This window comes from Strongylocentrotus purpuratus, unplaced genomic scaffold, assembly GCF_000002235.5.
Source record: "Strongylocentrotus purpuratus isolate Spur 01 unplaced genomic scaffold, Spur_5.0 spur5_scaffold_4, whole genome shotgun sequence".
Taxonomy (NCBI): Eukaryota; Metazoa; Echinodermata; class Echinoidea; order Camarodonta; family Strongylocentrotidae; genus Strongylocentrotus; species Strongylocentrotus purpuratus.
In genome coordinates this window covers 29,839,408-29,860,378 of record NW_022145610.1, presented here as the reverse complement: position 1 = coordinate 29,860,378, position 20,971 = coordinate 29,839,408, and the positions used below count along the sequence as shown (strand labels likewise).

The window sequence follows — 20,971 nt, the reverse complement described above, 5'->3', positions numbered from 1 at the left end:
ATTCTAATTCCTAGAACTTGATAAGACCATAATCACAAAAAATTTGTGTCAATATATAGAGTCCTAGAAAAGTGAGCGTGGTTGATTGTAAAGAGAAAAGGAAAGAAATCCTTCGATATATAGTGTTCAGAATTTTAAAAATAAAAGTAAGCTTGATTGCAGAGAGAGTTAGAAAGAAGATTGGGTCAGGATATATATATAGTTTTAGAAATATAAGTGAGGTTGATTGATTTGAAAGAGAATAAGAAAGATATTTTGGTCAGGATATAAAGTGAACCTGTTTGCAGAGAGAGGAACAAAGAAATTAGCAATTTGGGAACTTATATAGGCCTACAATACATTTAGGCTATTAATGACCTACTCATAATTTTAATAAAAAACGCCATCTTGAGACAAAAACATTATAGCTCCTTAACACAGTACGAGCTAGTGTATATAAAGCTAGGCTATTGAAATACCATAGAGTTTAATATCAGTAAGGATTAGTTTTTCATAATTCACAATAGGAATCTTTAAATAAAAGACTATTGGAGTAAGGAATATATACAGAACATTATATATCAAAGTTACAGAACCGTTAATTGTAGACTTGTAATTATTAACCAGAACTGTTGCAAGTATATAAGCAAAATTTACCATGATGGATACAATTGAATTTAAGAAAACACTTGATGAAATCATGAATATACTGACTAGTTGTGCATTGGTGACCAACCCAGAGCTTAATGAATGCTGTATCTGTAACAATGAAATCAAAGAAAATGAAAGTGATGCAAGATGTGACTGTTGTAGTAAGCATTTTCATGTGACATGTATGGGATTCCCTTGTGAAGACAGACTGAGTGACCTGACATTGATCTGGATTTGTCCATTTTGTGGCAATAACAACATTGCTCATCGCATGTTTGATAAAGTATGCATCCCTTCTCATTTCAATAGATACAAAGTCCTTGATGAAGAACGTGATGAATACTGTTGCAGTACTGACTTGCCCCAATCATCTAAGAACGACAGAAGGAAATATACCAGATCAAAGAAGAGGTATGCAAAGAAGGGGAAGAAACCCAGTATGTTGCCTGAAAAACGATGTATTGATGACATGAAAATGAGTGACTGTGACAGATGTAAACCTGATCATGTAGACAGAGAAAATCCATCTCAATCAGATTATGAACAATTGAGAAATGAAGAATTTAAAGATGATGCTGATGACTGGGTTACTGTAAAATCAAGAAAGACAAAATGGATGGAGAAAATAAAAGACAAAAAATTGTATTCCAAATCAACAGTTGATCATCGAACAGACCGGAAAAGCAAGAGAAGATCAGTGAATGGTGTAGTCTTGGAACCAGGTGTGACTTACATTGGCAAAGCAATGAAGACATTCTATGAAAGTCATGAGAAAAAAAATGGAAACCGAAAGAAAAATGTATGTAAGGAAAACAAGAATGTGAAAAGAGAAGATGTCAGTTTGCAGTCTTATGTAGAAACTCTTTTGGCTATATATGCATACAGTGTGCAATCCCCACATTCAATGAAATTGTACAGTGAGACCTGTGTGCAAATTGAAACGATGCAGACACGATCTTGTGCTGACGTAGCAGGTTATTTGCCATCTCGATCAAGAACAGATTCATGTGTTGATATTCATGCCTGCACTCGTAATCTTTTTGAACAGATCAAGGATTTCCGAATGTACAGAGTTCATGCTGGTGGCAAGAGAAAAGAAGCAAAGAACAAGAAAGGTCGAGCAAGTAACAAGAAAGGTCAGTCTTCCAAAGCCGGGAAAAAAGGCACTGATGGAAATCACTCTTCTGATAAATCAGAGATTAGATTTGACAGAGATGAAGGAATAGAATTAGCAGTAAAGAATGAGAAGCTGGATACAAAGAAATCTATGAATGCAAGTGACCAAGGACTTGATCCAAATACATGTAAAAATGATGAACACTCAGACCAGCATATTTGCAATATCAAAGACAACAAAGGTTCAGATGGAGTTCTGCAGGACGATTCAAAGAATAATCTGTTGAAATCAAATTTTGATGAAAATAGGGAAATTGAAATGGACGATGATAGTGGCAGTGATGTTCATATACCAGTGAAACGTTCGTGTGCAAGAAATTGTATAGAATCTGATAGTGATACAGACACAAGTCCTGGATGTGATTTATTCGATAGAAGTGTTTTACCAGAACGCAATATGCCTTTGAATGTTTGTGATAGACCAAAAGATATGCCCAGAAATGAACCAGTAGACAATGTCTGTGAATCGGTATTGGAAAATGATGATATGATGAAAAATGATATTTCATATGTTTCAGATGAAGAAGATGCAGTGTTTGACAATGACCTGAAGAATAGAAGCTTTGATACAGTAAAAGATGGTACAGACAATGCTGATATGTCATTTAATGATCATGCTCATTCAAGGAATCCTTTAGAATCTTCTTCAGATTCAAATATCAAAGATGAAGACATTGAAAAGGCAATAGATGCTAATATGTACACATGTACTGATGAAACAGAAACAGAAGTTGAATTTGTAGCAGATCTTGGATTACGTGATAGACCAGATAAAGATTTCAAATTTGTACCCCTCCAGAATAATAACAAACAGAACATTTGTTCAAAACTGAATATCAGATATATAGGCAAAGGCTGTGATTCAAGGTTAGATAGAAATAGCTGTATTGGAGTTCCTTTACAGAGTAAACAAATTACTGGTGATGGCAATTGTTTCTTTCGTGCAATTTCCTATGTAATTTCTGGAACTGAGCGTAATCATGCAATTTTAAGAAATGCCACTGTGAAACATTTATTGCAAACCAAGGACATGTTTAGTAATACATTGAGGCAAGAATATAGAACAGTCAGAGAATATGTTTTGAAACGTAGAATAAAGGAAGACGGAACGTGGGCTACAGACACTGAAATTAGCGCTTTAGCAAATTTAATCGATACTGATATTTATTCATACAATGACCAAGTACAATGTTGGCAATTGTTCTCTGCAAAGAAACCTGGAAGAATAAATATTGTAACATCTGATAAGGGAATTTATATACTGTACACAGGAAAAGTTCATTTTAATGTTGTTGAATCTGTAGATTTTGTCAATTTCAATTCATTAGAACAGACAAGAACAACTAAAGAAGATAGAACGTCAAAGAGAACTTTGCCATGTCCATCAATTCAGGCTGATGTTAAAGTAAAGCATGTGTTCAAGAAGTGTAGATCCAAGTGTCAGATAGAGGAAGAAATTGATGAAGTAGTGGATAAGTCTCCTGAAACATTTCAAAACCATGTTGATCCAAAGGGAAAAAAACGTAGGCTCACGTTGGAAACTGGTACGATAAATCACGATGAGAGGAAAGGTACTGCAAATCTTTTGGACATGACATATGAACAGTGTGCAAGTAATCAGTCTGAATCAGTCGTTCACAACGAACGTAACACCAAGAATGAAACCCTTAAAAGTGATCACAAAGACAAATGCACGAGAGTCGATACACAAATAACGCTTGTTGCCCAAGGGACATTCAATCAAGGTGATACAAGATTTGGTGACTTAAGTGGAAAGCAGTGTGTTACCAATTCACTTTCTGCACTGTTGTATAGCAAGGTAAAAAATGCCAATGATTGGAAAAGTACAGATCTAGACAGGATTTTGAATAACGGTAATGAATTATACTGTTACATACGGCGATCCACTTCACTCGACAACCAATACTTATTGATATCTGATCTATTTGAATATTTGGATGCGTACAATGAATTGTTTAACATAGTATGCCGTGAACCAGTCACTGGATTGTTAGATGGAGATGAATTGATGTTGGCCCAGTCTCTTTCGATGACATTGAAGCAAGCACTCGAAAAAGAACTCTGTACTGATTCTGATGCATGTTTTGTGACATTTGCTAGAAGTACTTTCATTGTATTATCTGGTCAAGATGGTTTCTTTATATTTGATTCACATTCCAGAAGCAGTCGAGGTTTCCTGAGTTGTAACGGACACAGTGTTGTACTTCGTACTCAAAGCTGGCAAGGTGTGTACAAGCATTGCATGAGGTTAGCAAAATCAATGGGATGCCCCCTGCACACCGAATATGAAGTAACTAGTGTATGTGCTAAAGCAACTTCCGGTAAGAATGAAACCTTGAAAGGCTATCCACAGTTACAGGATTTTGTTTGTAATCCAATTCCTTCGTCAAATACGCACAGTGAAAGTCAGTCTGGAAGATCTGGATGTTCCATACATTGTGAAAGCTTTGATGAAGTTCAAATATTGGATGAGAGTGTTTCCCCACAAAAGATGATTGATAACCCAAATGTATTTCTCTTCCCTGAAAAAGCAAACGAAGCAATCTTTCATGATGTACATTATAACGGTCAGGAATTGAAACTGAAGAGTGTGACAATTACCTTAACAAAACTAAGGGAACCACAGCTGAATAATAGTTGTCTTCTGAAAAGAAATGACTCTATCAAGACAAAATATGTAAATGAACAAAAAGGAGACTCAAAAAATTGTACCAAGTGTGCAAATGACTCGAATAAATTGAATCTAGCATACAAAGTTCAGAAGTCCAACTCAACTTTAAGCAAAAAACGAAAATTGAGTAACATTGAAAATGATGCAAAAGTCGATGTTGACCTTGGTAATGAAGTTCGAAAAACTAAATTGGGGAAAAGAAAAGAGGATGATGTGAAGAAAACAAGTGGAAATTTATGTGCAAATATCAAGCAAGGAAAGACTACTGAAACAAAAAAAATTGCAAATGCTGACAATTCCAGGAAGAAACGTAAAAGAAAAACTTATAATAAAAAAAGGAATGACGAGAAAGAGCGACTGAGAGAAAGACGAGCTGTGACAAAGGCAATAGACAGAAGTAGTAAGAAAAAAAAGCAAGTTCTCAATGCAAACATACGTAAAATGAAGAGATCAATTATGGAGAGGGATAAATATCATCATGATGAAATCTGGAAAATGACCAAAAAAAATCAAGTAAAACAAAAATACTGGGAAGAGAAAGACAATGATTCATCATGTAATTCAAAGAAGGCAAGTTATAACAAACAAAGACAGAACAGAAAGTACAAACAAGATCCAAGTTTTAGGAAAAAACAGGTCACTTCTATGAAAGACAAATATCACTCTGATAAACAGTATAAACAAAAAGCTCTTAATTTAAATAAACAGAAATATAGGACAAATGAACAGTTCAAAGAAAATTTAAAAACCACCATGCGAAATAAAATAAAGCATATGTACCATAACAACAAGAATTTTAAACAAAAGCAAAAATCTTCTATGAAAATAAGCATGAGAAAGAGATACTTGAAGGATATGCATTTTTAAACAACAAAAAAAGGCTACTATGAGAAAGAGATACCAGAAGGATATGCATTTTAAACAAAAACACAAGACAGCTATGAAAACCCTGTCCCAAACTAGATACAAAGATAACAAACTAAGGGAAAAGAAACTGATGACGTTAAATATTAAATATAAAAAAATAGAAAAATATAGACAAAAAGTAATGAAACAGAATCTTAAAAGAGCTCTAGTTAATACATTCAAAATGTCCGAGTTTGATAATGTACTACAGGAGTTTAGGAAGATTATTTCTCATGGTCCAGAATTTGTTTGCTGTGTTTGCTTTAAACTTCTCTTTGAGAACCAAGTAATAAAATGTATGAAGACCAATTATAAACTTCAGACATGTATAAGTGAAAAATATTTGCATGTTTGCAATTCAGAATGTAGATCAGAATGTCAAATACGCCAGTCAGCCAGATCATCACTGTGGATATGCCACACTTGTCACAGAAAGTTGCAGTCTGGAAAAGTACCTGGAGAAGCAAACATAAATAATTTACAATTACATCAAGTCCCAAAAGAACTTGCCAACTTAAACACTCTAGAACAGCATTTGATTGCACTACATATCCCTTTTATGAAGTTATTGGCCCGAATTCACAAAGGAGGTTTAGATTTAACCCAGGCTAAATCTAACCCTGGGTTATTTAGCCCAGGCTAAATCTAACCCACGGTTTAAACCTCGCTCGGTATTCACAAAGCGTGGGTTAGATAACCCATGGTCTAAATCTAACCCACGGTTTAACCCACGGTTTAAGCATGCCTAAGAGAGCAAAAAAATAAACTGAGCATGCGCAGAATTGAAGCACTGAACTGAGCATGCGCGCTCAGTACACTTGGTTACTCCACCTAGTTCACCGTCGTCTGCTAAGTCCAGATTCAGATTCAGTTGTATTTGGGCTATTACTCTTCGCCTACAAGTAGAGACTGAAAACCGACCGATTCTAAGTTGAGATAAGACTTTAAACCACTATTCACATACTAAAACAGTTCTCTGACAGATGTCCTCAAAATATTATAGAATTTCGCATAAATTACCTCAATAATTCCTCACTATCGTTGTTAATTTATGGCCTATAATCGTCCGACATAATTATGATCAGCTGGGCATCACAACACACTAAACATCGACAGTTTTCGTGGAAGAGTCCACAAAAAACTTCTGTAAACGACCCTTATACCAGAGTGAAAATTTTCTATGATGTAGTGTTCATCTTAGAGCTATATGATCACATTTTCGTTGATTGTTATGATGATTTTAGAGCGTAGGTCACACTTTAGTTTAGCAATTAATCAATCCGAAGTAAGAGTAGACTCGTGTTATATATAGCGTAGACTCCGTAGAGGCAGCGAAAGCGATCGATGACGTTTAGTCTAGAATGTGTTGATGATGTAGAAAGAAAGGGCTGAAAGGTTACGATAAATACTATCTGATAGAAAATACTGGCATTAATGCATAAAATGCATAGATGTATTGAGAAAAAAACCCGGGCTTACTGGTCATATAAAATAGGAGGACAGCAAAAACAAGGCAGTCTTGACATGTGATAAAGAATTATTAGGCCTAATTCGGGGGGGGGGGGGGGGGGAGGGGACATTAATTGTTTTCTTAGGGGATGGGTTTTTTTTTTAGGGGGGGTTAATTTTGTTCTTAATTTTTCATAGGGGGAAGGGGGCATTAATTGTTTTCTTAGGGGGTGGGGCTTTACAGGGGGTGGGGGTAATTTTGTTTTTAATTTTTCTTAGGGGGGAGGGGGCATTAATTGTTTTCTTAGGGGGGGGGGATTAATTTTTTCTGAATTTGTTTATTTGCTGTATTAATTCTTTTCTTAGGGGGGGCGTTCATTTTTTTTTTCTTCTTAATTTTTCTGCTTTATTGAATTTCTCAAGGGAATAGTGATTTAAACAAAAAGAAAAGAACTTTTTTGTAAATTTCGTCTCTATTTCTCACTCTTTCACCTTCCTCGTTTTTTGTTTGTTGTCTCTCTTTTTTCACCAGCTCTCCACCCCACCTCTCTCAAATATCTTTTTATTTCGTTAGAACTCCATTTTTTTTTTTAAATCCCTCTCGTACCCCTTTTCTTTCTCTTTTTTCTCCACCTCTCTCTCTCACACATACCCTTTCTCCTTCTTTCTTCATCTCTCTCTTTATCTTTTGCTCGCTCTGTGTGGGTGTTTGGATTTAGCGAAACATACCGAATCCTTTTTAATTCATGGTGTGTACTGGGTAATTATAAGTAATAGATAACAGCAAATGGTATATTAATAATTAAACAAGATAAACAAAGTAGGTCATTCACTTGTAAAACGTTTACCTCCTAACTTAATGATTTCACGAGAAAAACCACACCATCAAACAAGAGAAATTTATATTTAAATATTGACGATTTAATATGGATAATCAAAACAAGTATTCAAGGTTATTGACGAAGACAATGTTGAAGTCGATAATGATGTCAGTGATGATAATGATGACAGCAATGTTGTCGGTGGCGATGGTGATGAAGCAGTCAAATAACGATTTCAGTGACGATGTTGATAATGATGAAGATGATGACGATTTCCCTTTCAAAGTGGTTGGTACCTTTTGCAAAAATGTTTTTGGGAGGAACTATATCAACCATTAGATTTCAAATCATACGGTCTAATTGTTTCAGACCACAGTACTGCATGGGTGTACGTTTCGTTCAGAGAAACTAAAGGGTGAACCAATTTCATATCGGTCATTTAATTAATCGAATTAAAAGTAAATGGGGAGCATCTCCAAAAAAAGGGGAAAATTTCATTTCATTAATAGAGTATCTGTTCTTCCTATTAATAAAATACAGGGCTTGATCTCCACCAGGACTCCTGATGTAGACATGAGTCCTATCAATTGCACCTAGAAAACCTGGCAACCTGCAGTATTGGTAGAACTGCTGCTGTGTTGCTTTTACTTCTTCTCTTGATGTTGGGAACTTCATGAATTGTTTCCTTCTTCTTGCAAACGCTTCTGACACATCTTTGATGACTCTGCATACAGAAGACTGTGAAAGTTGTGCCTCATCACCATGCATCTTTTGGAATGACCCTGTAAAAAAAAAAAAAATCCTTTTAGTGAAATATCAACTGGTACAATTTCTTACAAGTTAAATGGCCAGATCAAATTCTCAAACTGAGAAATGTTTAAAGTCCTTAAAATTGTAGAATAGATTTTTTATTAAATCAGGGCTGTCAACCCTCTTGCATTTAGAGGGAGTCTCACGCCACCACGCCCTTCCTCCTGCTTTGATGTAGAATCTCCCGGTTTATGAAAAAACCTCCCGCAAAACATGGTAACCGCAATTTTACCCTTTTACTTTTTCGCTCAGCCCAGATTAAATAGAAATTTACTAAATACAAAATAAGGTAAATTACTCACCAACAGCATAGAATCGAAGTGCTGTCACTACCTGTATAGGTATTGGGTCGTGTCTGTCTGTCGTCCTCCTCAGCTCTTCATCCACCAAGTTGATGAGGTAGAGCGCTGTCACTTTGGAAAACCAGTACCTGGTCCGAAATGACTCATCATCATACACTTCACAAGGGTTCATGGGTCACGAAGGCCTCTCTGAGGTCTGCCTATCAACTCTCTGTTCCGATCAAGCTGGCGGAGATGGTGAATATATTCAGCCATGCTGTCTCTGTCACAACAAAATAGAAAAAAGTGAATTAAAATTAGAACATGAAATGAAAAAATATCATTCATTGTTTATCAAATAAATCCTATGATATTACATGTTTTGCATTCTTTGTATTGTAGACAATCTGATTTGAATAGCTTTTGCAAACTCTAAACAAAATATTAACGATACTTTGATTGCATTAAAGAAACGAGTGCTATTGATTCATACTATTGGGCAATTAGGAAAGATGATGTCACTGAACCTCCATAAGAACGTAGGGGCCAATTCCTGTCATGTTTTGTTAAAAATCTACTCATGCTTGATAAAATGTGAAATTAGATACATGTACATGTAAATTAGCATTAGATGTCCCATGTGAAAGGTTGAATTTGACTAAGATTACATGTAGATTAGGAAGAACACACATTGATTTATTGGCTATTTGCTTGCACAGATTTTAAACTTGCTTCAAAATTCAAGTACAAAAATGTATTGATGTAGACTCTAACAGTAACAGTTAGGCCTAGACATGATCATGATGTAGACTAGTATAAATTTGTAGGAGTTGAGTGTAGAGACATTCGACAGTCAGTAGCCTACTAGAGTCTAGTCTAGATCTAGATCTAGATGGGCCTAAAGACAAAGTTAGTAGGCCTACCTCTCATTCAGCTCAGACGTGTGCTCGAACTCAGTGACGGTGAGACACACAAACACTCAACTTCTCAAGACACAACACAACAAACCATCGGCGCGGGCTTGGCATGAATTTATGAAAAGTAGTTTTACAAAGGTCTAGATTCTAGACCACATAGACTAGATTCTAGATCTAGAGCCTGAGGTCTATACCGGTAGACCCTACGGCCTAGGTCTACTAGAAAGTCTAGAGTACTAGACTAGACCTAGATCTAGACTAGACCTAAAAAGTCTAGACTAATCTAGATCTAGGTCTAGACCCTAGGTCTATTTTGAAAAATATTTTATTCCATTTCAATTTCTAAATCTAGAATAGATCTAGATCTAGACTAGATCTAGGTCTAGACTAGATCTAGATCTATGATCTAGATCTAACTAGATCTAGACCTCTAGATCTAGATCTAGATCTAGATCTAGACTCTAGATCTAGATCTGCATCTTTTACAATAATTTACAAAATACTTTTGATAAATTCATGCCATGGTTTGGCGTGCTTTGACTAATTTCTTGAGACTGAGGACTAACGTTAGATCTAGATAGGCCTATAGACCTAGGCCTAACGTTAGATCTATCATCTAGCCTAGGCCCACGTCGTGTTTGCGTGTCTCACTGCCACCGACTTCGAGCTCAAGCTCAGGTCTTATTCAGTCAGTAGACAGTACCAAGTGTCAGTATAGGCCTAGTAGTACTAGAGACTAGTCTAGATCTAGGATAGACCAGGTCTCTGTATATAGTAGGCCTAGACTAGACTAGTAAAATCCATCAGCGTGGAAGAATTTTCATTTTCATTTCGGCATTTTTCGTTCTCCTCCGTTAGTCAGATGAGAAGCAGCATCAGCAGAGCAGAATTAAATACAAATGGAACTGTCGCTACCCCCCCCCCCCCCCCGAGGCCAGGAATGTCTCAAATGTCATGATTAACATATTTTTCTTCCCGGATCACACAATTGTGTGATGTTATAACTAATTTCGTATTGTTAGCTGGCACATTCGCAGTTATTGCGAAATTGCCTTGCCTCGCAGGATTACATAAACAACACAACACAAATACACACGCATGGGTCCGAGTTGCGTTAGGTTCTGCGACAATGTTCGCAAAGGCTGTGCAACTTACGATGAAGATTATTATTCGTGCACTTTTTACGCATACAAATCATGTTCAATTGGGCTTCCATTGTAGCAGAACTGAGAATATGGTACAAATATGTTGTGAATAACTAAAAATACTTACAATGTAGGCTATCAAAGTTGAAAAAACAGCAACTTTGTGAAGGTCTCTTCACTTTGTTTCACCACAAATTTGTCAACAAAATTTGTACGGTCGTCTGCGCTAAAAAGCCAAAGCTCGTTGGTATGACGTCATATGACGCGTTAAACCGTGGGTTAAACCGTGGGTTAGATTTAGCCCGCTGTTTAAACCACCCTTCTGAGCAGGCTAAAAATATGACGTAATATGACGCGATTTAGCCTGGGTTAAATCTAAACTTCCTTTGTGAATACCAAAATAATGACCCATGGTCTAAAGCTCGGGGTTATGACGTATTATGACGCGATTTAGCCTGGGTTAAATCTAAACCTCCTTTGTGAATTCGGGCCAATGGCTTTGCCCAAAGGTGGTCAAAATGGTGTTCATGGCCCAGTTGTTTGTGTCCCTTCAAACACTTTTGAAACAGATATGTTGCCAAGACCACAGACTGAAGATCAATTGATCCGTGTTAAGCTGAAAAGAAAATTGTCTTACAAAGGTTGTTATGAGTACAGATTTGTAGATAAATCTAACTTGCTTAATGCTCTACAGTATTTAAAAGCAAATAATAAGTGGTATTTTGATGTTACAGTAAATGAGAAATGGGAAAACTCACTTGAACGAAATGAAAAAGATAATGAAAAGGAAGAAGCAGTGGAAATGGGTGGTAAAGCTCGTTTAGCCAAATATTGGAAGGAAATGGAAGAACAAATTGATTACATTTTGTCCAAAGACAAAAATGCTAATGAAAACATGCAAGACAACAGTAAAGTACCAAAAAAAATAGATGACAATGACACTGAAGACGATATGGAAGAACGATTACGCGGTATTCAGTTAGACTCGTGTCTCCAGCCAGTAGATATTGGACAGGAAATATTAGATCAGTATTTTGAAGACATAATATGTTGTGCTCCTTGTGAAGGAAGAAGCCCTGTATCAATTCTACAAGATGAAAGCAATGAGGCCAAATGTTTCCCAGTATTATTTCCTAAAGGTCAACCAACATTCCATGATAGAAGAGATGAAAAAATAACATTGGGACGTTATCTGCACAACCGATTGATGCACGTGGACAACAGATTTGCTCAGAATACAGATTACATCTTTTATGCACAATATATTTATGAAATTCAACAGGTTATATCACAAGTTTCTATCGCATTAAGGCAAAGTCCAAACAAAAAAGATGATTCGTCTTCAATAACTGCCTCAGATTTAAAAGATGCAGAGAAAGTTAAAAAAATACTAAAATCAGACAAGGGCTATAAATTTTTAAAGCAAATTCGTGGAACACCTCCATTCTGGCAAAAGACACAAAAAGATGTTCTCGCAATGGTAAGACAGCTTGGAAAGCCCACATGGTTTGCTTCTTTCTCATCTGCCGATATGAGATGGCCAGAATTAATGAATACATTGCTTAGACAAAAAGGAGACACCAGGGAATCGAGTGAATTAGACTATACAGAAAAATGTAATCTTTTAAGATCAAATCCAGTAACAGTTGCCAGAATGTTTGATAAAAGATTTCACACTTTTATGAAGAAAGTTATTTTATCTCCCGCTGCACCGATTGGTAAAATAGTTGATTCATTTTGGAGAGTAGAGTATCAAGCTCGTGGTTCCCCTCACATTCATGCCTTGTTCTGGGTTCAAAATGCTCCACAGTTGGGTATCGATAATGATGATGATGTCGTACAATTCGTAGATAAATACATTTCTTGCCAGAAACCGGATGAAAAGGAAGATCGAGAACTGCATGAAATAGTAAGCAAGGTCCAACAACACAGTAAGAAGCATTCTAAATCTTGCACAAAAACAGGGAAGGCATGTAGATTTAATTTCCCGAGACCACCATCTGGAAAAACATTCATTGTAACACCCGTTGAAGAGATTCCAGCTACAGATTGTGGGAAAGTGCAAAATAAGCGAAAGGACAATGATCAAGTTAAAGCTTCTGAAAAGACTAAAGATGATGCAGAGAAATTGTTGAAGTCAGTTAAAGATGCATTATCCAATGGAATCGAGTACAACAGTGTAAACCATCTCTTTGAAAAGCTTGGCATTACACAAAATCAATTTGAGAATGCACATAATGAATTAGCATCACAACAAACTATAATCATCAAAAGAGAAATACAAGATGTATGGGTAAATCAGTTTAATCCAAGTCTACTAAGAAGCTGGAATGCCAACATGGATTTGCAGTTCGTAACAAATGTATTTGCATGCGTGGCTTATATTGTATCCTACATGTCAAAAGCTGAACGAGAAATCGGATTGCTATTGAGTCATACACTATCAGAAATGAAAGAGGGAAATGAGAACGCAAAGGAAAGCATGAAAAAACTTGGCCAGGTGTACATACAAAATCGTGAAGTGTCTGCTCAAGAAAGCGTCTATCGTGTTTGCAGTCTCAGATTGAAAGAATGTTCTAGGAAAGTGGAATTCATTCCTGTTGGACCCAACCCTGTCAGAATGAGTTTACCATTAAGCGTTATAAAAAGCAGACCAGATAACGATAATGATGATGATGAGAATGTTTGCATGCCTAGCAAGCTTGACAGATAAAAAGCTCGACCTAGAAACGCAGAATTCAGTGATATGTGTCTTGCAATGTTTTGTTCTCAGTACAGAATCTTAACTGCATCCCAAACGCCAAGTACAAGAAGTAAAAATGTCTTTAAATTAGATAACGATCTGGGGTATATTCAGAAGCGTACTCGTACTGGAGATGCAGTTGTAAGATATCCCCGATTCTCACCCATCATCTCACCAGAAAAATATTATTTGAGCATTTTGCAACTCTTTCTGCCATATTTTGAAGATGGACAATTAAAGCCCCCAACATTTGAAACACATGAAGAGTTCTACGAGACAGGTTCTGTGAAAATATGTGGACGTGAATTGGAGAAAGTCTGGTCAATTGTCTGTACTAACCGAAAAAAGTTTGAAATGAATGCCGATGCAATTGATCATGCACAGGAGCAGCTTGACAAATTTGGTCCACACGAAGATGCATGGGGTCTTTTATGTCCGGAAAAGGAAGTAGAGCGACTTGAACATCCCAAAGAAAATGTAGATGTCGAAGACTGTGATGGAGATCTTGATATCCCTGATTTAAAGAATGAACCGAAAAAAGATGACTATAGCATCGAACTACGTTCAGTAAAAATTTCCAAACAAGATGGACATTCTTTGATGAGGTCTTTGAATGAGAAGCAACAGAGTGTTTTTTACAAAATACGACAGTGGTGTTTAGATAGAGTAAATGGAAAATCGGTCGAACCGTTTCATATGTTTCTAACTGGAGGTGCTGGCACCGGAAAGAGTCATTTGATCAAATGTCTTTACTATGAAGCAACACGTATACTAGCCCGAATGTTGCCACATCCTGATGATGTCTCAGTATTGAAAATGGCTCCAACCGGAGTAGCTGCATACAATATCAATGGCCATACTATACATAGTATTCTTTCTATTCCAATCAATGCACAAGTACTGTATCAACCGCTGAGTGATGAGAAAATAAGTGTCCTTCGAAATAAGCTGGCTGAATTGCAAATTTTAATCATAGATGAAGTATCAATGGTAGATCAAAAGATGATGTCTTACATTCACGGCCGCCTACGACAAATAAAACAATCACGCGATCAAACTGCTTTTGCTGGTGTTTCAGTTATTGCTGTGGGAGACATGTATCAGTTACCTCCAGTCTTAGGAACTCCTTTATATAAAGACACACTCAATGGTGCATTGTGGAATGCTAATTTCAAGAAAGTAGAACTTGAAGACATTATGAGACAAAAAGACGATACCCAATTCGCTTTTCTCTTAAATAGATTACGTGTAAAACAAGGGGAAGAGATTCTCTGTGATGAAGACCTAGCAATGCTCAAGTCCTGTGAGACTGGTGAAGAATGTGAAAATGCTCTGCATATCTATGCATGTAACAATGAAGTAGATGCTTGGAACAAGAAATTATTGCATACAAAATGTGGAGATGTGATATGCGTAAAAGCACAAGACATGGACAAAGATGTTAAAAAAGGAAATCAAATACGGGAAAAACCTTATACAAAGATGAAAACCCAGTTGCCTCCTTATCTGTGGATTGCAGTTAATGCTAGAGTGATGTTGCTCAAAAACATTGATGTTAGTAAAGGCCTGACAAATGGATGTTTCGGAAATGTAACAGAAATAATAACGGATCATACAAATTTGAATCCAGTTTGCATCAAAGTTAATTTTGAGAAGGCCGATATTGGTATTCATTCAATCGAAATGTCTCAAGAATCCATTGGTAAGAAATATGTGAGAAAACAATTTCCACTTAAGCTTGCTTATGCTTGCACAATTCATAAAGTACAAGGTTCGACATTAGACAAAGCTGTTGTATCATTAAAAAATGTATTTCAATCTGGACAGGCATATGTTGGGCTTAGTCGCGTTACTTCGTTATCTGGACTTGTGATAGAACATTTTGATCCTAAACGTATATATTGTAATCCAGAAATTAAAGAACGCATTGAGATTATGAAGCCGTTTATCGAGAATGAAACTTCTGAAGATATTCACGATTATAACTTTTCTTTGGTAATGCAAAATGTACAAGGATTAAAACAGCATTTTATCGATTTCAAATCCCAGTGCCAATTTGTGAATGTAGATTGTATTTGCTTGACCGAAACATGGATTAATGATAATGATCTCTGTGACGTTGTTTTAGATAACTTTCGATTTTATCATCAGCCACGACATCTTTCATACTGTAATTCTGGAGTTGGAAATTAGTAGGAGACCAGCCTGTAGGTCCCGTGACCAATCTCGGGGAACAAAGGTTTGAAAGTGTTTTTGTGTTCCTTGATGAATACCGAACAATTTTGACTTGGGCTGCCCCCTCGAAAATCCCAGGCATTTTCGTGAGGGGTCAACAAAGGTCATACAGGGTAGAAATTCAAATATACTCCAATCGTGTCGATATGCATATCAAACTACTCGTCTGGTCATGAGGATTCAAAAAATGTATAGTTTGCTATACCTCCGACCTTAAATGAGGGCGCTATGGTCAAAAACGTTGAAAGGTCAACACAATTTTGACTGGTGGTCAAATTCACCAACACAGTGAACCTTATCAAATTTCATACCAAATTACTCGTCTGGTCATGAGGATTCCAAAAATGTATAGTTTGTTATACCTCCGACCTTAAATTAGGGCGCTATGGTAAAAAAGGTCAATGCACTCTAGACTGGTGGTCAAATTTACCAACACAGTTAACATTGTCCGATTCTAATGATTTTAGTGTCTTATAATATGTTTTCTGACACGGCAAATTCAACTATACAACTTTCAAAATTAAAAGTACTTACCTTGACCATGTACATTCAAAATGGCTGCCGTTTCGGTGACAAACATATATAACTTCTTATCCATGGGTTTGAGGGAAATTTCAAGGTTATGGCAACCACTTTTGGTTTTAAAAGTTGCTAAGTTGAATTTGTTATGTCAGAAAACATATTATTAGACACTAAAATCATTAGAATCGGACAATGTTAATTGTGTTGGTGAATTTGACCACCAGTCTAAAGTGCATTGACCTTTTTGACCATAACGCCCTCACTTAAGGTCAGAGGTATAACAAACTATACATTTTTGTAATCCTTATGACCAGACGAATAATTTGATATGAAATTTGATAAGGTTCACTGTGTTGGTGAATTTGACCACCAGTCAAAAGTGTGTTGACCTTTCAACGTTTTTTACCATAGCGCCCTCATTTAAGGTCGGAGGTATAGCAAACTATACATTTTTTCAATCCTCATGACCAGACGAGTAGTTTGATATGCATATCGACACGATTGGAGTATATTTGAATTTCTACCCTGTATGACCTTTGTTGACCCCTCACGAAAATGCCTGGGATTTTCGAGGGGGCAGCCCAAGTCAAAATTGTTCGGTATTCATCAAGGAACACAAAAACACTTTCAAACCTTTGTTCCCCGAGATTGGTCACGGGACCTACAGGCTGGTCTCCTACTAAATGTACTCAAAGAACAATCGCATGGAGGTGTTGGAATGTATATCAAGAATACATATTCAAGTAGATTAGACATATCTGTCGACAACTTAGAGTTTATTGCAATTCTTGTCACCAAACCAGTTTCTGTTGTGATTTCAGTTGTTTATCGACCTCCATCATATAGTATCAAATCATTCTGTGAATCATTAGACAATTTGCTAGATGCATTACACAAAAGAAGCATTAGGTGTATTGTGATGGGAGATTTTAATGAGGATTTGTTTAAAGGTTCTTCACAGGTAAACAAGCTAATGTGTAATAAAGGTTACAAACAGCATGTTGTAAATGCTACTACTGAGAAGGGAACAATGATAGATCATGTGTACAGCAAAGGACTAGATTTATTGGAAACAGAGGTCATCCCTACATATTATAGTTACCACGAAGCTGTTAAGATTGCATTTTGATATTTATTGTAAGGCCAAATAAAAAAATAGAACATGTTTAGCGTCCTGTTTTTTGTAAAAAAAGGAAGGAGGCCCTTTACACCTGGAGTAATTTGGCAATTCTATGACATATCTTTTTGCTTTGAAAATGTTACATTGGGGGTGCATAGACAGAATACTTTTTAAGTCAAATGCTTTCATTAAATAATGTTAACACTTTTTAAAAAGAAACATTTAGTACTGTTTATATTCCTAATCTTCAAATGATTTTTTTATTTCACTTCTTCAGATAACTTCTTCAGATGACTGCTAAGCGCAACGTTGCAAAGCTCATTTCTACAACCCTAGTCACCAATGACAGTGCACCACCATATCCCTTTGGTCACCAGTTGAAACAAACTACCGCCCTCGAGTCAGAAGGCTGTCCTCATCGTCCAACACACAGCGGTAACATCACCCCAGGACTTCAGCCCTCCGGTGATACCTGGTTCAGCGAAGACTAGGCCTTGGGGAGTGTTTACGGCTCTGTCACCAAAACAGCATTGTGGCAGAAGTATGGAACACCAGCATATACATGAAATGTTTCGGGACCTTTACAGGGTAAGGAAAGATTGCCAAACTAAAATGTTTGAAAAAGCCTAACCCTACTGTACAGAGTTATGTCAAGCTCCTCCTGATAGATGGCTGACCTCGGCCACTACACAAGTGATTCCCACAAAATTGGCACACCTGGAGTAAATTGGCAATTCTATGACATATCTTTTTGCTTTGAAAATGTTACATTGGGGTTGCATAGACGGAACACTTTTTATGTCAAATGCGTTCATTAATGAGGTTAACACTTTTAAAAAACAAACATTTAGTACTGTTTATATTCCTAATCTTCAAATGATTTTTTTTATTTCACTTCTTCAGATAACTTCTTCAGATGACTGCAAAGCGCAACGTTGCAAAGCTCATTTCTACAACCCTAGTCACCAATGACAGTGCACCACCATATCCCTTTGCTCACCAGTTCAAACAAACTACCGCCCTCAAGTCAGAAGGCTGTCCTCATCGTCCAACACACAGCGGTAACATCACCCAAGGATTTCAGCCCTCCTGTGATACCTGGTTCAGCGAAGACTAGGCCTTGGGGAGTGTTTACGGTTCTGTCATAACAGCATTGTGGCAGAAGTAGCCTCGATCTCGACCAAGACATTTTGAATGCCACTCTGTATGGCTCAGCATACTTTTTTTTTCTTTATTCATACTATCGTGTGTTCATGTCCAATTTTCCACCTCTGATTCTTACATTTATTTTCTGATACCATGTGTCTGTGTGATTTTAGTCTTATTTTTACTGGTATGACAATGTAAACATATACCTTTGTTCCACACAAGATATTTTTGGGATTTTGTGTGCACTTCCATGTAACTACATGTATTTTTATATGATAGTTTTTGTTTCTGATTGTTCAATTCCTTTTACGCTCTCATTCATTTATAGTTGTATCTTATTTGAGACAGAGGAAGAGAGAGGGTGAATAGTAGAGAAAGAGAGAGAGAGAGGGGGGGGGGATGCAGAAACAAAGCGACATTCATGATGTATTTTATTACATTTGTGTTAACTTTGCACATACTTTGCAAGATTTCGGGGATTTAACACGTTTATTTTTCTGTAAGTTTGTAAATCCTTGTATTCACACAGTGTTTTGAGTGATATATTGTAAAGATAGATCTTATGCATGCTCCCTGGGAAAAGAAGTTATACATGCATGTCACTCTTCTTATCTTGGCATTACCGTAATTCTTATATTGGTTGATGTTGCTGATATATGAAACAGAATCTGATGGATATCATTGATAACAGTTACTGTTTGTTTTCTTTTTAACATCAGGATAACAGATCTTAGTAGTACAGCGAAAGACAATTCACTGTAATTTGTTATATTGTCATATATTACACGATTATGATTTTCAATGGCACATGTTTGTACACTACAATTTTATGTCTTTAGAGGTCACATATCCAGTTTGTTTCGTGAATAGTCAATATTGGATTATGATTATAATGTCAGTTTATTTGCAACATTTACCCCATATATAGTGGTACCTTACGATCAACTGTCAATATCTACTGCATTCACTATACATAGCAGTGTCTTGCTTGCTGTAACAAAGAGGTATATAGGGCTGTTAGGGATTATCCATAATGTACATTGTGTTTAGTTTTATTGTTATTGTGTTAATCTGAGCTTATATCTCACTTGCTATGTAGGGGGCCTTTCATATAATCAGTAGGTATCTTGTTTATGTACCTGTTTTATATATGTATTCCATTTCTGTTAAATATATATACATGTTAAAATGCCCTTTTCAGAGATTTGTACAATGCTGCTCTTTTCAGTATGTGCTTTTATTTTAGTATATCAAATTTAATTGGATATGCTGTTTTTAAAATTTATTTCTTTTAAAATGTGTTTGAAGATGATAGGTGCTTACCATTTGTAATATTGCATTGCGGTTCTTTTTTAGATCGCCAAGGAAATAGCGTGATGTAAAGTTTGGTGCAGAATGTCATTTACATGCATGTAGATAGGTCTATGCAATTTAGCTTTGACTTTGATTTGATAAGCTTTGTTTAGTGCTTTGAACATGATTTTAACAATGAATAGACCTGTTTACTAATGTACTTCATTTCATGTTTCTCTCTATAGTACATGGTAGGGGTGAAACAAGAATACAAAGGTTAGAAGGAAAAATTAAAGAAGATTGGGGAACACTGACATAATAGAGGGAGAACGAGAGTCAGAGGCGGAAAAGGGAGAGGGTGAGAGAGTTTAACAAAAGAGAAGGGCAGAGATAGATCGAGACATCGCAAGAGAGAAAGAGGGAGGCAAGGAAGGAGTGAAGGGAGAGGGTGAAGAGTAGAGAGAGAGAGAGGGGGATGCAGAAACAAAGCAAGAGAGAGGGGCAGAACAAGAGAGGAGAAGGGGAACACAGTAAGAGAGAGGAGAAAGAGAAAGAGATGCAATCGAGGCACTCTACTAGCATAAATAGATTTGAATATTTACTATATAGAGAAAGGGAGAAGTTATATAGACAATGATGATCATGATGAAGGTGATGGTAATGATAATGTTAGATGATGACAATAATGATAATGATGATGATGTTGTAATCATCAGACCATCACGATGATGATCATGAGCGTGATCCTGACATCTTAATGACAAAATGAGGGGTGGTTTAGATAGCATATAGTCTCAGCTACAACATACTCGAAAATCAACAAAATCTAAGCATAAATAACGGCGAAATTGCTCGCATAAGACAGAAATGTAAAATCCAGATTTGAGAAAAAGTCATCTCGCATAGGGATAACTAGTCCATAATCTGCACTGTCCTTATTTTCCCTACACACTTGATTCAAGCCGTCGAAGATGGCGTTATCAACAAACTCATAATAATGCTCACCAGCCCGGCCTTTTTCGCCGGGCGTCCTAATTTAATGATCACGCCATCATCGGCTGGTAGCAAGTAAGTAGCTAGGG

At 36.6% G+C, this 20,971-nt stretch overlaps 2 protein-coding genes and 1 long non-coding RNA gene across 5 annotated transcripts; 2 read left to right on the top strand and 1 right to left on the bottom strand.

The window, feature by feature from the left end:
• The first annotated feature begins 265 nt into the window (after window positions 1–265).
• LOC115929135 lies at window positions 266–4,055 on the top strand. Of its 3 annotated transcripts, none has more exons than XM_030997425.1 (3): window positions 266–1,041; window positions 1,679–1,745; window positions 3,988–4,055. In XM_030997425.1, the coding sequence occupies exons 1-3, from the start codon at window positions 638–640 to the stop codon at window positions 4,012–4,014; spliced, it is 498 nt and encodes a 165-aa protein (XP_030853285.1). In that variant the 5' UTR covers window positions 266–637; the 3' UTR covers window positions 4,015–4,055. The 3 variants fall into 3 exon arrangements, 2 of the variants coding, with proteins under 2 accessions (XP_030853285.1, XP_030853284.1); XM_030997424.1 differs by having other exon boundaries at window positions 1,679–1,766; XR_004066334.1 differs by lacking the exons at window positions 266–1,041; window positions 1,679–1,745 and adding an exon at window positions 2,074–2,387.
• Window positions 4,056–7,752: 3,697 nt separating this feature from the next.
• LOC105440016 lies at window positions 7,753–11,065 on the bottom strand. Its single transcript, XR_004066335.1, has 3 exons — window positions 10,955–11,065; window positions 8,787–9,048; window positions 7,753–8,456 (listed from the first exon to the last, which is right to left on the bottom strand). It is a non-coding gene; the product is annotated as an uncharacterized LOC105440016 (long non-coding RNA).
• Window positions 11,066–13,593: 2,528 nt separating this feature from the next.
• On the top strand, window positions 13,594–17,654 carry LOC115929134 (ATP-dependent DNA helicase pfh1-like). The gene is made up of 2 exons (XM_030997423.1): window positions 13,594–15,758; window positions 17,011–17,654. Exons 1-2 carry the CDS (start codon window positions 13,925–13,927, stop codon window positions 17,454–17,456), a joined length of 2,280 nt encoding a protein of 759 aa, XP_030853283.1. The 5' UTR covers window positions 13,594–13,924; the 3' UTR covers window positions 17,457–17,654.
• The last annotated feature ends 3,317 nt before the right edge of the window (window positions 17,655–20,971 follow it).